Here is an 18,856-nt window from a genome sequence, read left to right on the forward strand (position 1 = left end):
ACTTGCCCTCATTTTTTTCTCAAAAGAAAACTGACCCCCTGAGAGGACCCAGAGAGAATGTCTAAATACAGGACTGTGATTTAGATATTATGATGTTCAATTTTAGGATAGCATCATTAAGACAGGAAGAAAAAAAAAATGAAAATCTATCCCTTAATGGAATCACAGAATTTCAGAACTGAATGCCACCTAAAATAAATATTCTTCATGATTTCAATGTTTAGCTCTGAAGGTTTTATTGCTCTATTTCTGGCTACACAAGTAAGACAAAAGAAGTATACATAGATTCAATTACACTTTATAAAATCCATGTTATACTGGGGGACTTGAAGAGATATAAAAGGCCAGAGAACACTTTATTTTGTTTCTCTTTGTACTAAGTCTTCTGTGAAAGGATAGTAACTAATCTTCAATAAAGAAAAGTTAAACTGTTTCTGAAAAATAAAATGGGATTGGAGGTCACATGGAACAAGATGGATTAGAAGTAAAAGTATCTTGGAATTATAATTCTTATGCCACTAATAAAGTATTCAATTAATAACATCTAATGGTGATCTTACAGTACTTGCCTTTTGGTTTAGATGTCTTCAAAATCACTCTTATAAGTTCAGGGACATCAAAATAAGCAGCATAATGCAAAGCATTCATATTTGTCCAGCGACTCCGCAAACTAACATCTGCTCCCAGATCAATAAGTTGAGTTGCAAACTTTACAGCTGTATCAACATCACCTAGAGAAGGTTTTCTAAATTATTTTTCTTCAGTACAAATTCCAGTGGATGGCCATCTACTACCTCATCTAAAAAGCCAATGCGAACAGCGTACTGAATATACACTTACAACTCAAAAAATATAACAAGGAATTTATTCCAGGAAAATAATCAAACCCAAGGGTAGATAAACACTTGTCTGTAAAGATGTTCATCACAGCACTTTTTATTATGAATAAAATTTTGAAACAACCTAAAAGTACAATAATAAGACACTGGTTAAATAAATTATGAGACATCCATATAATGCAATACTACAGAGCCATTAAAACCAGGGCTACACAGAGTGCACTCTGTGGACCACTGACGGTCCCAAACTGTAATTCATAATTTTTATAACTCTTTTCTTTTTCCCTATGTAATCATTTCTTCTGAATAAATTAAATGAAATATAATTTTATGCTTTTGAAAAATACTTGGGCTTGTATTTTGTCTTTATCTTATTTTTCTATTACAAACTCATTTTTATTTTATTTTACAAAAGTATCACTCCATGATGGATTAGAGAAAGAAAAAAAAAACTCCTTCACTATCAAGTTTAAGAAGCACTGTATCAGACTATTGAAACAGGGAGAGATGTTCACAGTATATAATTAAGTAAGAGGCAGGTGTAAAAAATAGTAAACAACAGGCGAATATCAATTTTGGAAACTATGCACATATGTTATGTATGTAGGAACAGACCTTAGACAGACCTAAAGACCAGGTCTGTAGGATTGGGACTGCCTGGAAAACAGAGCATGGATTGTCAAACCTTGCCATAAACTCCAGGTGTTACCAGTTACTCTCACCTAGCAAACAGGCTGGTATGAAGCCTGTTCCAGAAAAGTTGGGAGGTACCAGGAGATTATAAAGACTCCCTTGAGAAAAGGGAGGAAAGGCAACAAGGTGTGTGGAAGACCTAACTGAATCCTCGCCTATTCAGGGAATATTATTATCACCAGCCAGGTGCCCTCCCAGGGACTCTGGTTGGCATAAACACAGTTATACAAGTACAAATACAGATGTCTTAAGCCATTAACAGATTCACCACACACTTACCAATACCATGAGCTCCAGATTTGCAAGTATAATGTAAAAGAGTCATATCTGTCAATCCATCTCTGTCATTCACGTTGCAACCTCTCTTAAGAATCTGAGGAAACCAAGGAAGATATTATTACAACATAAAGTCTACTGATTTCAAACCAATGCTGGGAAACCAAGTTAGTCTATCTTATTAAATTAGTTCTCAGTAAAATGAGTAGACAGAACTGGCTTCTCTTAAGGATAAATTTTAAGTCTGTACCCTACAACAAAAATGAAAACTGAACTTGTCACCAGATGGAAGGAAATTCTTAAAGAGTATTCCCAAGTAATTTGGCACCCCAATATGTTCCTTAACTTCTCAAAGGACAAGCAAATTTCCTTTCTAATGGGAGTAATGGTATTTTAAAAAGTATAAGCTCCCTCTTCTTACAACGAGACAGTATGCTGGTCAAGGAACCCAGCACTATTCTTTTATCCCTCTTTCAAAAAATCAAATATTTTTTAAAATTATATTTAAGCCTAGATCTTTACCAAGCCACCCCAAAGTATAGATAAATGTGACAGTAATCAAATCACCTCATGAAAGTATATTTTTAAATTTACAAAATCAACTTGTACAAAGTAAGAAGGCTCCCTCTGCTCCCACCAAGAGTCAGATGTCAGAACTCCAGATGCAAGGGAGTGAGGAGCATGAGGGAATAATGGAAAGAACGTACTAACTCACTGCTCCATGAAAACCTATGAAGAACAAGCATCAGCATCTTTAAAAGGTTTCCCCTTTATCACCACCTTTCCATTCAGATGGGGAAAAAAAATCTATACAATTAACAATCCTAACAATACAAGACTTAACAACGTTAGAATTCCTTACCTCATTTCCAATAACGTCAATATTTTGCTGGACCTGAGGAACCCACTGTCTTAAAATGGCAAATAATTCTGATACAGAAGTTTTGGGATCGAAGAGAATTTCCTGGCATGATGTATCATTAGGATCAAAGAAAGAAAACTCTGTTTGAAATTTAAAAGGTGTAAGTTAAATTTGTTAAAATCTCAAAATAAATACATTGAAAATAATAAACAAGACCAGGACTCAAATGACACAAAATATTTTTAGGTGCAGAAAAAGTAGATTTACCTTAAGCAATTCTCAAAACCAAAGTCAGGACCACCAAAAATTATGAGGCATTTCTGAACTGCTACGAGAATGAGATTTCCATGCATCACACACTACATCTTATCACAAATGAAACAAAAATCTGAGCGTACTGATCTTAAACGCTGAAGTTTCCAAGAACTTCTTCTAAAGCACAGAAAATCTGTCAAATTTTATAGGTATTTTCACCTCTCAAAACATAAACATGTCATGAACAGTAAATCCATATCCATGATTAAAACATACATAATAGAAAGAAATACGCCAAAATCTCAACAGTGTACTAGAACAATGTGTAATTTTAAGTATTCTTTTTACTTCTCTGTTTTCCTTATTTTCTATAATAAACAGGCATTGCTTTGAAGCCTTGGGACAGAGTGATTGGGTTATTTTGGAGTATGTATCAGTAAAGACATGGAATACTAGACACAATTGAACATGATTTTTAAATCTTTTAAAACTTCCTTAAGATTCAGAGAGAACAGATCATCCTATGGCTAGAGAATAAAAGAGAATAGAAGAAAATCAGATTCTACTATCTTGAACAATCTATAAGAAGGTAGGGAATCTAAAAAACCAGAAGCATCTAAAGAAGAGAAGCATTAGAGAAGCAGTATTTGCTGAGTGCTTACAATTTACCAAACACCTTACAAATCTTCCCAGACACCTTACCTGACAGGTATTATTATTCTCATTTTGCAGATAAGGAAACCAAAGCTCAGACTAAATAACACTTGCTCAAACTCACACAGCTAGTAAGTGGCAGATTTGGGGTAGAAAATCAGGTCTGCCTCCAAAGTCTATCTTCTTTCCTCTATTATGCTGTCTCCCCAAGAGAATTCACTATTGAGCTCAGATTTTAACAGCATATGTGAGTAGCAGGATTTGTGTGGCTTTTTTATTTTCTTCTTTGTGTCTTTATTGATTTTCCAAAATTATACTATGTACACACAGCTCTTACTTTTAGAATCAGGGTAACTGAATGATGAAAGGAGAAGCACAAAACCAAGGACGTGTATAAAAGTAGAGCAGTCCGGGCTTCCCTGGTGGCGCAGTGGTTGAGAGTCCGCCTGCCAATGCAGGGGACGTGGGTTCGTGCCCCAGTCCGGGAAGATCCCACATGCCGCGGAGCGGCTAGGCCCGTGAGCCATGGCCGCTGAGCCTGCACGTCCGGAGCCTGTGCTGCGCAACGGGAGAGGCCACAAAAGTGAGAGGCCCGTGTACCGCAAAAAAAAAAAAAAAAAAAGTAGAGCAGTCCATCAGAAGAGAATCAGAAAGACTAAAACTAAGAGCATGTACTATTCAAAATCTCAGAGAACAAAATGGTCCTCTACAAACAGAAGAGTCAAAAGAGAATCAGTATGCAACACAGATACCAATTTCTCAAAGATTTGCGTGTGTTTCCTATAAATAGCACTTCACTGGAATTTTTTTTTTTGGTCTAATTGATTCAGCCATTCAATAAATATTTATGGATCAGTGACTTTTCTAGGCATTGGGCATTTCTAGTAGAGAAATTCCTAAATATATACCTAAACAGACTCTTCTGTATGTGTCTACAGGAGACATGTACAGGAATGCTTATTCTAGCATTGGTTATAATAGCAAAATAACTGGGAAACTGAAACATCTCTCCATAGAGGATGTATAGAAAGTGGTATATCCATAGGATGGATTCGATGCTTTCTTACAACGAAATAAATGAATTCGATATCTACATTATGAATTGATAAGGATAGGTCTCAAAAAAACATACTGACCAATAAAATAAGTTGAAGAATAATATACAACATCTATCATTTCCATAAAATTACAAATACACAAAGCAATCCTATATACTGTTTATGGATGCTCATATATGTAGTAAATGTATAATTAAATGGTCTGCAATCTTCACACTAAATATAAGATGGTGGTTGCCTCTGGGGAGCAAGGAAAATGGAACCAGAAAGGAAAATGGAGGGAATTTCAACTTTAAGGTTTTAATTCTTATAATTGAGAAACAGGAGCTAAAGGAAATAAGATACTATGCTAATAATTATTCTTTCTGATGGTGGATACGTGTGACACATGTTTGCTATCACTATATTTTCTGCATTTTTAAATGACTTCCCATTTTTAAAAAATGAAACACAATGGAAAAAGAACATAATAAAAGTGCCAATAAATGTGTAAGGCTTATTTAAAGAAAACTGAAGTGGTGGGTGACTTAAATGGAGAGACACATCATGTTCCTGGACTGGAAGATAAAATATTTAAGGCTGTCAATTTTCCCAACAACAATTATTTTAAATAATTTCAATTTTAATCAATCAAAATTTCACCAAGATTTATGTGGGAGGAGACAGACAAAATTATTCTACTGCTCATCTGTGCCAGAGCTTCTCAAACATTAACGTAGATAGGAATCACCTAGGGATCTTGTTACAATGTAGATTCCAATCCAGTAAGTCTCAGGTGGGGGCAGGGACTGCATTCTAACAAGCTCCCAGTGATGCCAATGCCACTAGACTAAGTACTACGTGATGAGAAGCAAATATCTAGACAGTAAATGTAAGAGAAATGAGCAAGAACATTTTAACTAAGAAGAATAATGATCAGAGTAGGGGGTAGGGGACACTAGCCTAATAAATACTAAAGCATATAATAATGCTTCTGTAATTATATACTGAGATAATGACAAACAGCAGACAGCTCATTTAAATACTAATGATAATATGTTATAAAGTGTCTAATAGGTGCCAGGAACTGTTCTATGCACTTTACATATATTACCTAATTTAATCTTCATGACAGCCATATGAGGTAGGTATTTTTTTTGATGTAGGTACTATTATTGTTCTCATTTTATCAAAGAAAAAACAAAGGAATAGAGAAAGTAAGCCATTTGCCCAAGATCACACAACTGTGAAGTGTGTGATCCTGTTGAGTCAGGATCCTCAATCCTGTTGAGTCAGGATTGACCTATAATCCAAACTCACCTATAATCTTAAACTCTATGCTATACTACATATTAACGAATCTAACTACACCCAAATTTTAAGCTTCCACACAGGAAAAAAAAAAAGTTTTAATCAAAAGAAAGGAGGTGAAGGGTAGATGGGAAGGATACCCCACAAAGTCAAGATGGAATAACAGGGACCATATGTGTTCTTATTTCTGAAACAACCAAAAAACAACAACAACAAAGGAAAGAGATGAAATGAGGTTTCCAAGACACTGGACATCAGTCAATGAAAGACACAATCCCTAAGAGACAGGATACAAACAAGTGAGTCTCACAACTGCCCCCATGTCTCTGCCCTGAGACTTTCCAGATTTCAGCAGAGAGAGAGGGAAACCAAGAAAAAGCCCAGCAGACTCCTTGAGTTGCGGAGACAAAGCTGAGAGCTCAAGGAAATAAGGCAGCTAGAGTTCACAGGGCAGTGTATCAGACAGGAGAGAGATGCAAAGCAAGAGAACCCCAAAGATCTGAAGAGAGTCCCCCTTGAGGATTTAATATATGCTTGTGAGGAAAAACCTGAGGTAAGGGAAAGAACCATCCAAAAGAATTAGAGGGATTAGTGCCCAGTGATCATACGGAGCCTAGAACTGTGCTTATTCCCGCTAAAAAGAGTGAGAAAAAAATTCATCAGGCTTTGGGTAGAGTACTCAGTAGTGAGGAGTAATTAGCCCCAGATTAGCACTGCTCCAGAACCACCTAACAAATCATAAAGGCAAGATCTGAAAAGGTCAAACACTTTCCAAGTAATTTAACTGCATCCCAGAACAAAGCTCAGGAATATTTACAGAAACAGAAAAATATCCAGCACCCAACAGGTAAAATTCACAGTGTCTGGCATCCAATCAAAGACTACCAGGCCTGCAAAGGGAAAAACGTGACCCATAATCAGGGGAATAGTCGATCAAAACAGATCTAGAGTTGACACAAATATTATAATTAACAGAAAAGGACATTAAAACAGCCATTATAACTGTATTCCAAATGTTCAAAAGGTTAAACAGACCCAAATCAAACTTTAGTGATGAAAACTACATCTGAGATGAAAACTACACTGGATGAGATCATCAGCTGATCAGACACTGCAGAAGAAATGATTAATGAACCTGAAGACAGAGCAATAGAAACTACCCAAAATGAAATACAAAGAGAAAAAGAGTTCTTGAAATATAAAAAAAGGCATCAGTGAGCTGTGGGAAAACTTCAAGTGGTCTAATATTTGTGTAACTGGAGTGTCTGAAAAGGAGGAGGGGCAGAAAAAGTATTTGAAGAAATAACGATTATGCAAACTTGATGAAAATTGAAACCTACAGACCCAAGAAGCTTAACAGTCCCCAAGCATAAGAACATAAAGAAAATTACACCAGGGCACATCACAGTAAAATTACTCAAAACCTATGATAAACAGAAAATCTTAAAAGCAGTCAGGAAAAAAAGATCATTACATACAGAGAAACAAAAATGACAGCAGATTTCCCATCAAGACAAGTGGGAACACAGTGAAGCAACATCTTTAAGCACTGAAAGAAAAAACTATCAACCTAGAATTCTATACCTAACAAATATATTTTTCAAAAGAGACGATGACATAAAGATGTTTTCAGACATAAAAGCTGAAAGGATTCCTCACCAGCAGATATGCACTGCAAGAAACGTTAAAGGAAGCCCTTCAGGCAGAAGGAATGTGGTATCAGATGAAAATCTGGTCTGCACAAAGGAATGAATAACACTAGAAATGGTAACTATGTGGGTAAATAAGATTTTTTTGTTATTATTATTGCTTAAATCTCTTTAAGAGATAACTTCACTGTTTATGTAAAAATAATAACAATACACTTGGGGACTTTTAATACATGTAAACTGACTCTGAAGGCATTCAAAGCAAAAAAGTCCAAAAATCTTTGTAGTCTTGCAGGGTAACCACCTTGAGGGTCAACACTGAGCTGAATGTCTAAGCTCTGGTTTGTGTGGGTTGGTTTCTTTTTCTTTGTTTCTTGATTTTAATCTCAGTCTCAGTCTCACATTCAATGGTTCCCATTACATTTAGGATAAAATACAAATTCCCTACCAAGACCTAAATGATCCTGCCTGGTCTGGCCCCTGCCTTTTCCTCTCCAACTTCATCTCCTGCCATTCTGCCCTTCAACCACTTTGCTTCTCAGCCTCAAAGGCCTTCCACTATTTCTTAGGACACACCAAAGTTTTTTCCCCAACTCCGTGCCTTTGATTTCCTATCCTTCTGCCTGGAACACTTCTCTCCAGGCTCTTCTCTCAACCAGCTGCTTCTGATTCTCCAGATGACCAGCCCATCTAAAACAGCCTCTCTGCTCCATTATCCTCTGCCACAGCACCCTGCTGCTTTTCTCCACAGAATTCATTATAATCTATAATATTTATGATTGGTTTCTTCATTTGTTTATTGTCTGTTTTCCCTCCTAGAATGTCGGTCTTGGTCACCGTGCTATCCCCAGCATCTAGGACAGTACCTAGCATATAACAGGCATCTAGGACAGTACCTAGCATGTAACAGGCCCTCAACAAATACTTACTCAATAAGCATCTAGGACAGCATCTAGGACAGTACCTAGCATGTAACAGGCCCTCAACAAATACTTACTCAATAAATACAACCCTGGATGCCACATTTTAAGGAGACACTGACTGACTACAGCATACTAAGAACAACTAGAGTGAAAAAGGTCTAGAAATCCTGACAATGAGAGACTGGTGAAGGAACCAGAAATGTGTAGTCTAAAGAAGTACAGACTTAATTTAAAATGTCCAAATTATCTTCAAATATTTGAAGGTCATCATATAAAGAAGTGTTTGTTCTACTTATCAAACCAGTTAGCCAAAGTTTCAAGGAGACATACTTTGAGTCCATATACAAAAACAATTTTATCACAACTAAAACTTTAACAATGAAATTGACTATTTCATTAGTTTCCCACTATTGACAATATCCAAGCAGCTGATTGGTTATCTATCAGAGAACCTGAAAACATAATTTCTATACTGGGAAATGAGTAGGGAAAGCTGAACTATAGGTCCATTCAGATTCTAAGAATCTATCGTTCTAAGAATACAGGCAATTTTTAATTTCACTTATACAAAGGGAATAATATCCATTATCACCTTTCATCCAATGTATTTATTCAACAAACACTGAACAACTAACATCAACAAATGACTACATTAGCCCAATGAGATAAACAAAAACAAAACATGATTCTACTCCATCCAAAGAGCTATAGTCTGGGAAAGGAAATAAGACAGTTATGACTCAAGACAGAATGAGGGAAGTGCCATTAGCAAGGTACAAAGTGCTTTTCAAGGTTTTTCTCGCATAACTGATTTTGTTGTATCTGAAAATCAATATCCAGTCAATTTTTGTAAACACCGCAAATAACTCCCAAGATCTAGTAGGCACAGGTTTTATGTAACACCTTTGATGACTGCAAGGCAAGCTGCTATAGAATCTGAACACATAAAATAGCATACCTGGAGATGAGTAGTTATTAGAATGGATATGACTAAAAAGACAAATTCACAATCCAATCATTTTATATTCACTAATATTTAAAAATTGCATTATCTCTACCTCCAAAGACAATTTGAAATGGTGGCCCAATATTTTACTTGAAAAACTCTAACTAAATTAGAAATGTAACACATCCATCAAGCTTACCTCCTGGTTTTCTTTTATTCCTTTATCAACTACCTGATAAAATAGGGTCCTGGGGAAATAAGTCTAAATAGATAAAAAACTAGAATACTCCTAAATTTACATTTTACAAAGAACATTTAAATGAACCAATTTAAATATGAATCAATCTCACGCCATGTTCCAGGGAAAGGTCTCACCCTCTCTAAGTACAGGGCTTTTATTGTTTTGTTTTACTATACTTTGTGTATACACTGATAATTACAATGGGAGACAACTGAAACAGGATCCAAATTAGGCTTGCTTGTGTATTAAAACACATCACTTGTTGTTACATTGTCATCCAAGTTTGGATCATTTCAGCAGTGATTATTTGGTTTGTTAATTGGAATCCCAGTATTGCAGAGACAACAGGGCCCTTAAAGATGGCTAGTGCACTGTGCTTTTATGTCTTTTTTTTCTTTTTCAGTACATGGCTTTTTAAGCAAGTCAATATATTTAACCAAAATAAATACATCAATAGCAGAAGAATACTAGATGTCTAAGCACCACTGTATTCTAAAAATAAAATCCTCTGAATCCACCATGGTGCTTAAAATGAACGTTTTTACATAATAAAAATGATGACAGCAGAAATAAAGCGTTTAGCTTAAGAGGCAGAAAAAGCAATAAGCAATTGTTATTTTTGAAAAAGGAAAATTTAGCAATTTTATGAAAACCACAACAAATGGTTTCAGGAAAAATTAGGAGTACAATAAGGGTGTAAGACAGGGCTTCCCTGGTGGCGCAGTGGTTGAGAGTCCGCCTGCCGATGCAGGGGACACGGGTTCATGCCCCGGTCTGGGAAGATCCCACATGCCACGGAGCGGCTGGGCCCGTGAGCCATGGCCGCTGAGCCTGTGCGTCCGGAGCCTGTGCTCCGCAACGGGAGAGGCCACAACAGTGAGAGGCCCGCGTACCACAAAATAAAATAAAATAATAAAAGGGTGTAAGACAGAAGTCAAGTCACCAGTTCACAGAAAATAAACACAGCAACTTAACGTACCACAGTCTGAAGGCATTGGTGCTGCAGAAATGGAAAAGATAACTGGTGTATCAGAACCTTGAAATAAAAATGGGTATCTTCCAATCAACGAACTTCCTTCTAATGGAAAATCCGGAAGGTCCTCTATGGTCATCTTCTAGAAAGCCACCTTTAATGAAAGGGGGGGGGAAAGCATATCTATTATATTTGTATGCAACTTAGAATAACTGCCTTCAGTCACAAAAAGCCTATTTTTTTAAAATATCTAATCTATTGACATTTTTAACTTCAACCTTCAAAAATCTATTTTAGAGAGAAAGGGAAAAATATTTCCTTTTAGCGAACTGTTGTTAAAGAATATACATTGCTTAACACTGTCTCTCAGGCATATGTAATCTTTTTAGGCAAAGCTCGGGAGTAATAAAAAACTACTACTATATATTTCCTAATAATAGGTGAAAACATTTTTTAAACACTGAGCTACCCTAAATGGGTGATGTTCTCTTTACTCGCAGTAACAAACGAGATGTTATCCCTTGTAGGTGCATCTCTAACTTCTCACAGGATCTGACACAGGTTCTATCATCTGTCATCCAGTAGCTCATGCCACGTGCTCATCACATGAAAAAAATCTAGTTTAAAATGTGCTCATTATTTTCCAACATCCCAGAAACCTTTACTGAAAATTGACCATATCACTTGTACAAATCTAAATCTAGGAGCTTACCGACATGGTTTCACTTAACAATGCAGAGGATCTGTTTAGTTCGTCCCAGCAGAAGATGGAAGGCCATGTCTTTTAAACCACATCACTTATACTACCTCACTTTTCCAGGAAACATGAGCACTCAGAATAAATATGTCTAAATTAGACAGCTGCTGCACCCCAGCACACATATCAGAGATGACACAGAATGCAGAGAAAATGTTAGTAAAACTGAACTCTGAAGCTTAAAAACCTTCCAGTTTCTTTTGCACCAAATCTTTGCAGTCTGAAATATTACGAATCTCTATATCTGTTCAAAATATAAGCAGAAAACTATATTACAAAACTAAATAAAGGTGATTTTAGATTATTTCAGTAGAAAGAATAGAATAAGTAAAGATGGTTAACAGATAGCTTACTCTAGCAGATAATGCCATGCTAGATATTATTCAATGTGTGCTCTATTATACTTGGTAAACCAACTCTATGTCTATCACCTTTACCTATCATGCTTACCTACCATCACCACCCTGCTCCAAAGAAACAGTCACCTTTCTGAGCTAAGAGGTTTGTTTCCAATTAGATTCATATGTTTTCGGAATACCAGCAGAAACTGGTAAAGAGTAAGGCAATTTCTTTTTTCTCATAAGGTACATGTTTACATGGACATGGATATTATATATCAAATAACTTAATACAGTGTTACTATGTTAAAGGTATTCAAGGTTTCTTGGATGCTAAAATTACTCGCCACCCAATACTTTGAATCATTTTGACATTACCCTGGCCACATAAATAGGAAAAGTTGTTGCCATACAGCATGGTGAACTTCCTCAAATACTAACAATTTCAAAAAGTAGCGCCTACCACAAAGACAGCCCTCCTTCAATACTATAGCTTCTCAGTATTCAAAGTCAGTCAGGATTTCTACTTGTTGGCTTCTACAAATTACCTACCTGGCAGTAAATTTGAGCAAAATAGTCTATGCCGGGTATGAAGCATCCTTTAAAGTCAAGGACCAGAAATAAAATTTAATAAATATTAATATGTACAAGGCACTACACTATTCTAGATGTTTCAGAGAATACAAAAATGAGTAACAGATGGTCCATGCTTGTTAGGTAGCTTACAATCTACTAGGGTGAATAAAATAGTGCTAATAACTATAGACGATAAAACTGAGTGAAATATGTTCCATAACCTAAGTACAAGGAACATTTGTTATGGGAGTTCCTGAGAATCAGAAATGGTGCAGTGAAAAAAGCATCACTGAGATGAGTCTTGAAAGATGAGTAGGCAGAAATAGGGGCATAAATTTAAAAGGGGAGCCCATTAAAGGAATAGCAGGCTGGAACTTAGGCACATCTAGTAAGAGGTAAGGCTGTTGTGGTTTTTTAGGACTCTCCTCAGTAGTGCTTTATATACCTGATCAAACACCAAACCACTTAATTCCATGAGCACTGGAAACGGCTGATTTTTTAAAAGGAGACTGTCCTGATTCAAGCTGTCTTAGGAACGTTAATCTGACTACAATCACACTTTGGGACTCAGCCATGTTTTTAATGCTCCAGCAAAATGACTAAGTGGTTTTCGTTCTGAGCTGGTTAAGAGGAAGCCACCTTTCAAAACCTCCCTTTCAAAGAGTGGGGTTTCCCATTCAAAACTATTTTTTAAAGTGATCTTCAGAGTGTACCTTTCATTTTTTGTAGACTTGAGATCCTTAAAGACAGGAACTGTATCTTACACGACTATCACTTGCCCCAGGAGCTAGATTAGTGTTTTATACACATGTAATAAATATTCAAATCCTAGATTTGACGTGGAAAGATGATTCATTCAACAAGATGTAATCAACTTCACTTTACATATTAGATATTTCAAACCCATATAAGCTACTATATTACCTGAACAATGCAGTGAATATTCTTCATATTTTGTGTCTGCATTGCATTTCCCCTGGTCCCATTCCCTTTCTTTCACACGAAAAGCCCAACATTCTACCTTTTGTCCCACTTAAGAAAGCTATACACCTCCACAAACTTCTGTAGAGTTTTAGTTTAGAATCCTTTCCTAAAAGCGATTTCTGGATCTAAGGATCTGGGAATCTTGGTTAAACCTAGAGATGTGCTTAGCTGGATTGAGTATATACTTTCATTTCAAATCCTACTATGGTTACTTGGTGAGAATGGATTATGTAAAGATATCCAAGATTAAAAGTTGGCCCCAATTAACTGTGTACATAACAGATGCAATAACAAGAATCAACTTCCCCAAAGTTTGATTTACATATGAATCTCATCACCCCGAATCAGCTCTGAGTAAATGCAACTTGTAACATGGCTCTAATATTCTGTATTTTTTTTCAGAGATACCTGGTCAATGCTCTAACATTAACATAAGTGCTAAAAACATAAGTGCTCAAAAGCCACATGTGTCTAGTGGCTACCATACTGAACACTGAAGAAAGAACACTCCCCTCATCTCAGGAAGTTCTACTGAATCAAACTCTAGACAAGAAAACAATATACAAATGCCTGAAACAACAAGGAACAAAGGCTAACAACCTAAGCAAGCCCATGGTGGCATACTTAATTATACATAATTAAAAAGAGAACAGTAAGCCTAAAAGTAACCAGATGTTCGCAGATTTACACTGGGATAAAGTGTTAAGTTGATTCTGTAACATGAAGATCACTAGTATGTTTCAAAATTGGAGTTGTTATAAGCCATAAAAGACATCATAAATATTTTTCTAAAAGCCTTGCTGATAGGGGCTGTTTCTGGTAAATCTGAAACGTCCGAAATAAATCCTGCAAAATACTATACCATGTGCCAAATCTTCTATAAAACAAATAAACATATTCATTCTATTTCAAGATTCAATCTTACAGCCCAGGTAGTCCATATCAAACGAGAGTATTTCAAAATGCATATTTAAATTAGCAAAATAGGATGGAAACCAGGATGGCTTTGCCTCATAAAAATGCAGAAAGCTAGACTTTGCCAATTTCAATTATCTGCTTTCTCTGCACAGTTGCTACATGTCCCGCACCACGTGATCTTCTGCCATTTAGATGACTTTAATTCGTGCAGAAGATAACATAAATGACAAATGTCAATGTGAAAGTGAAGTACAATTAAAGTATTTGGCGGATGTTTCAAAGGAGGGTGTTTCTTCATCGAAATATTTAAAGGGCACCAATTTATACTATGACGTTGCTACAATGTGAAGCACAGTCTAGCTGGGAACATACAGCAAGTTATCATCCCATGAGAATATCCTCCTCTGATACATATCAAAACATTGCCTCAGAGTTTAAATCCAAATTGCCTACATAGTCTCTAGATTAATGAACAACCTGACATCTAATTCAAAAGAAAGCTGACATTATAAACCCACCAATTTAACCCACAAGGATGAGGCGTCTCTGTTTAGCAGTCTCTGCGCAAGTGTTTTTCCTAACTTCCCTTCCCATGATTTAGAATTAAGGAATCTCGGGGTAGCAAACGACTGGAAGCAGAGTCATTTGTCTTAGCTTTGAATTCTCACCGGCAAAAGGTTTCTCAAACAGCTTAATAAGCAAGGGGAGTAATGAGAGATGTGAAGAGGCCCCTTTCAGGAAAACCACGAAGGGCTGGGTACAGCACGCTGCCCATCGCTGCGCGCGAGACGCTCTCCCAAGGGCGTCGGGGCGGTCAAAGCTGGAGCTGCGGAGCGGGGGCCGGAACTCAGTTCCGCCGTGGGGTCCAGCCCGTCCCACACACCTGGCAGCATCTCATCCTGAAGTTAAACCGGCGGTGAGGAACAGAAACCAGAAACCCGGCTCCCCGCCTGTGGGCCGTTCCAACCCCGCCCTCGCCCCAGGGAGGCCTCCAGAAGCCGGCGACTCCGGCGCCCACTGCGGGCGACCGCGGGGCTCCCTACGCCTCCGCGCTGCCCTCCCCGAACCGTCAACCGGCCCTCGAGCACCCGCACCCCCGCCCGCCCGGCACGGAGCCCCCGCGCCCTCCCGCCCCACCTGCCTCCTCCGGTCCTCTCCTGGCGGCCGACGGGGAACGCAGGGGCGCGGAGAGAAGGCTAAGAGGCGCGCTTCTCCTCCCCGCACCGCTCTCCGGTAGCCGGCCGCGAGGCCTCCCGCCGCGCCACGCTGCGCAGCGCAGCTCCGCGACCTCGTCCGGCCCCTCCCGCCTGCCGCCTCCGCGCCGCGCGCGCCGAAGCCTGGCCCCACGCGGGGTCGGCGCGCGCGCGCGCAGTGCAGGCGTCCCGGCGGCGCGCAGGCTTCGGCCCAGGCCCGCGCACGCGCCGAGGAGGGGAGACAGGCGGGCAGCGCGCGCCTGAGCTCGCCGTCTCCTGCCTTCGACCCCGGAGCCCCTCCGCAGAGCGACGGTTGAGGCTCGAGGTTAGAAAGGTCTGGTGGGCTTCGGGCGTCAACCCTGCGAGGATGGGGCGCCACTGTGGTATTTCCACCGCAGCCGAGGCAGGCTCTCGGCGGAATCCCGCCTGGCCTTAGGCCATGCTTGGGGAAACAGCCCATGGCACGCTGAACAGACGCTCCTCCGTCAAAGCCCTTAGCTAGACCAGTCTGACTGGCCTCCCAGTCTCACATCCCTGGGCTGGAAGCACTCCAACACCTTCTTAGGGGCAGGCACCACGTCTTACCCTTTTTAGGCTCCCCAGTATCTAGCCCCGTGCATGGCCCAGAATAGGGCCATCAGTCAATTACCTGTTTGCAGGTCTTGCTGTAAAAAGCCTAGTCAAGGTTATAGCCCAGTTGAATGATTACATCCAAGGGTGTCAGTGTGGAGGCAGAAGAGGATGCATGAGTAGTCGTCCCAGAAGTTTATTTCCCCTGATGCTTTGCTCCCTTCTCACCCCCTTCTCTCCTGGTCCCCTTCTCCATCCCCCAAGAATCAGAAAGTGGTGATGAATGCTGGCATCCTGGTCTGTGGAAGGAAAGGTGTTACTTGACACTTAATGAAGGGACTTAATGAGTCCATTGTTTCCCCATGACTGAAGTTTGTAAAACGGAGCCAGTAGTGTTCCCCTGTAACAACTTTCTCTGAGGCCCTTTTGTTCTGGCTCTGATATACCAACTACTACACTGTACTTCCATGCTCACCAAATGCAGTGCCTGGCAAGAGCAAATGTTGGACAAATTAATGTCTACCACGACTCTTCAAGCGCAGAGGTAAGTGCTCGGGCACTCAAGAGCATCTTTTCCTGTTAGAATAATTGATTCCAGACCCTAGAAAAGACCCCCCTCCATTTGCTTGAGTCCTTACAATATCCTCCCACCAAGTTGCCATAGTTGAGCACCTCCAGTAACCAGGAATTCACTTCCTTTGAAAGCAGCCATTTTATCTTTGACCAGCCTTGTTGAAAAGTTCTTCCTACCTTGGAAGCTAAAATACAGTTCCCTGCATCTCTTCCTTATTGGGTCTTATTTCTACCCTGAAGACTCCAGATCATGTCCAACTCCAAGGAATCCAGGGAAAGCATTCTCAGTCCTTTAGGCTGCTCCTTATAAGACATGCTTAAGATTCCACTCACCAGCATTTTAAGGGTCTCTTTATGGTGCATCCCAGCTTGTCTAGAGCTCTCTTAAATGTGACGCTCAGGAACGAATGGGGTGTCCTGTTGAGTGCAGAGAGGAGAGAGACTGCCACCTGTTTCTTGGCCCTATGCTTCTATTAGCATAGCTCACAGTATCGAAATACTCATTTGCGACAGTCACATCCCATTGTGGAATCGGGTGGAACATACTGTCAACTAAAATTCATAGCGCTTATGCAACGTTTAAACACCATGACCATCCCACAGTCCCTGGTCAGCTGCCAGTTTCTCTGTCCCTGCAGGTTCAGCACCTTATGCACTCTCAGGGATGATGATGTGACACAGATGCTTCCTCCTCCCTTCGGGGGGTTCCGCCTCCCTCTCTCTGCTCTCATCACACCCAGTTCTCGTCTGACCCCACCCACCTCTTTGACTGGTTAAAAGAAGGAAAACAATCTGCCCTTGGTTGGCTTGAAGCAACTGTAAATAAGCCCTATTGTCAGTAAGCCACAGAAATTCATAAAGGTCTACGTGTAACAGAGTTTGCTGTTGGCAAACTTTCCACATATACAGTTCACTTTATTGCTGATTTAAATTATCCCTCTGAGAAACCACTGTTAGTGGTTGACAGGCTGTGGCTGGCTGAGTTGCTTTTCACTATAATGAAAGTCTCTGTGAGAACCAGCCAGGCCACTAGCTTTTTCTGCTACACCCAAACACTATACAGTGCCTTGGCAAATTCCCAGGATACCAAGCCATTAGAGAGAGAATCTCCCACTCACTTGCTTACATTTACTGAAAAAACTGAAGTTACTCCCTAGACCATCATCAAGAATGCAAGCACTGATTGGAGTCATGCTTCTTGGAACACCCCATGGGTTATACAATCCTCAGACCAGGAGTTGGACTGGGTAATGATATGGGGCCAGAACTGGGAACATGAAACGTCCACTGGGATGGGAAGGCACATGGGGAAATGGTCCAGCTGCAGCTGCTGAGATTCAGTTATATCTGAAGGCACAACAAGGTTCCTGGACAATGTAGCAATAAACCACAGTCCCAGGAGGTGACCAGCCTCAGTGGTCAGCACCCATGTGGAGAAGGGGACATTACTGACTGACCACAGTTTGATTCCTACCTATGGGATCTTACTTGCCTTCACTTTACCAATGAAGAATCAGACTCCAGGAGGCTGTGGAACTGGCTCACTGTACCCTGGGACAGAAATAGGATTCAAACCCTAGTCTGTCTATCATGAAGGCCTGTGTTTATCCACAATTTTGTATTATCTGCACAGGGTGTACTTTGGGGCATTCAGGACACAGAAATGCTGCGTTGAGCAGCAGGGATCATTGAGAAATTCAGATAGCCAATCAGAATGTCAGCATCAGGAAGGTCTGTCAGGGGCTAACAGGACCACAGTCCATGAGAAAATGGTTGGGGAAGAAAATCAAAAGAAGACAGTGTCACTGCTGGTACATGGACTGAGGTATTGGGCAGGATATGATTCACGGGGGAGGAAGACAAGGGCTTGTTTCCAGAATGTGAGTGTACAGGAGACATCCAGCTGTTAGAATTGGGGTGCCAGATTGGAGACCAACTAGCAGAGGTAGTTAAATATAGACTATCAGAGCCCTGGGTAGAACCCCTAAAATCTTCCTGTCATGTTTGCAGATGATAAAATCATCACCATAAAAAACCCAACAGAATCAACTATTAGACATTATACGTGAGTACAACAAGGTTGCCAAATACAAGATCAATTTCTAAAAATCAGTCGTTTCCTCTACTTCATCAGTAAGCACCCAGGAAATATAATAGATTGTAAGAGACCATTCACAATATCAATAAAACTCTAAAGCACAATATTCAAGAATTAACCTAGCAACTTGCAAGAACTTTATGGAGAAAATTAAAGTTCTATTTAAGGACATAAAAGAAGATTAAAAAAA

General features: G+C 39.6%; 1 protein-coding gene across 5 annotated transcripts in view; it reads right to left on the reverse strand.

Annotated features, from left to right (window-relative positions):
* CLIP4 (CAP-Gly domain containing linker protein family member 4) overlaps window positions 1-18,856 on the reverse strand; it is a 73,973-nt gene that overhangs the window by 46,617 nt on the left and 8,500 nt on the right. The window contains exons 1-5 of one of the 5 annotated variants that reach the window (XM_033425211.2): window positions 16,902-17,056; window positions 10,666-10,813; window positions 2,671-2,810; window positions 1,812-1,905; window positions 570-731 (exon numbers count right to left, since the gene is read on the reverse strand). In XM_033425211.2, the coding sequence (XP_033281102.1) occupies window positions 570-731; window positions 1,812-1,905; window positions 2,671-2,810; window positions 10,666-10,798 (529 nt within the window). In that variant the 5' untranslated portion in view covers window positions 10,799-10,813; window positions 16,902-17,056. Of the gene's footprint in view, window positions 1-569; window positions 732-1,811; window positions 1,906-2,670; window positions 2,811-10,665; window positions 10,814-14,900; window positions 15,293-15,369; window positions 15,864-16,901; window positions 17,057-18,856 lie in introns of those variants that run through there. The other 4 variants (XM_004268176.3, XM_033425210.2, XM_033425213.2 and 1 more) reach the window with 4 other exon arrangements.

Source organism: Orcinus orca, chromosome 13 (assembly GCF_937001465.1).
Source record: "Orcinus orca chromosome 13, mOrcOrc1.1, whole genome shotgun sequence".
Taxonomy (NCBI): domain Eukaryota; kingdom Metazoa; phylum Chordata; class Mammalia; order Artiodactyla; family Delphinidae; genus Orcinus; species Orcinus orca.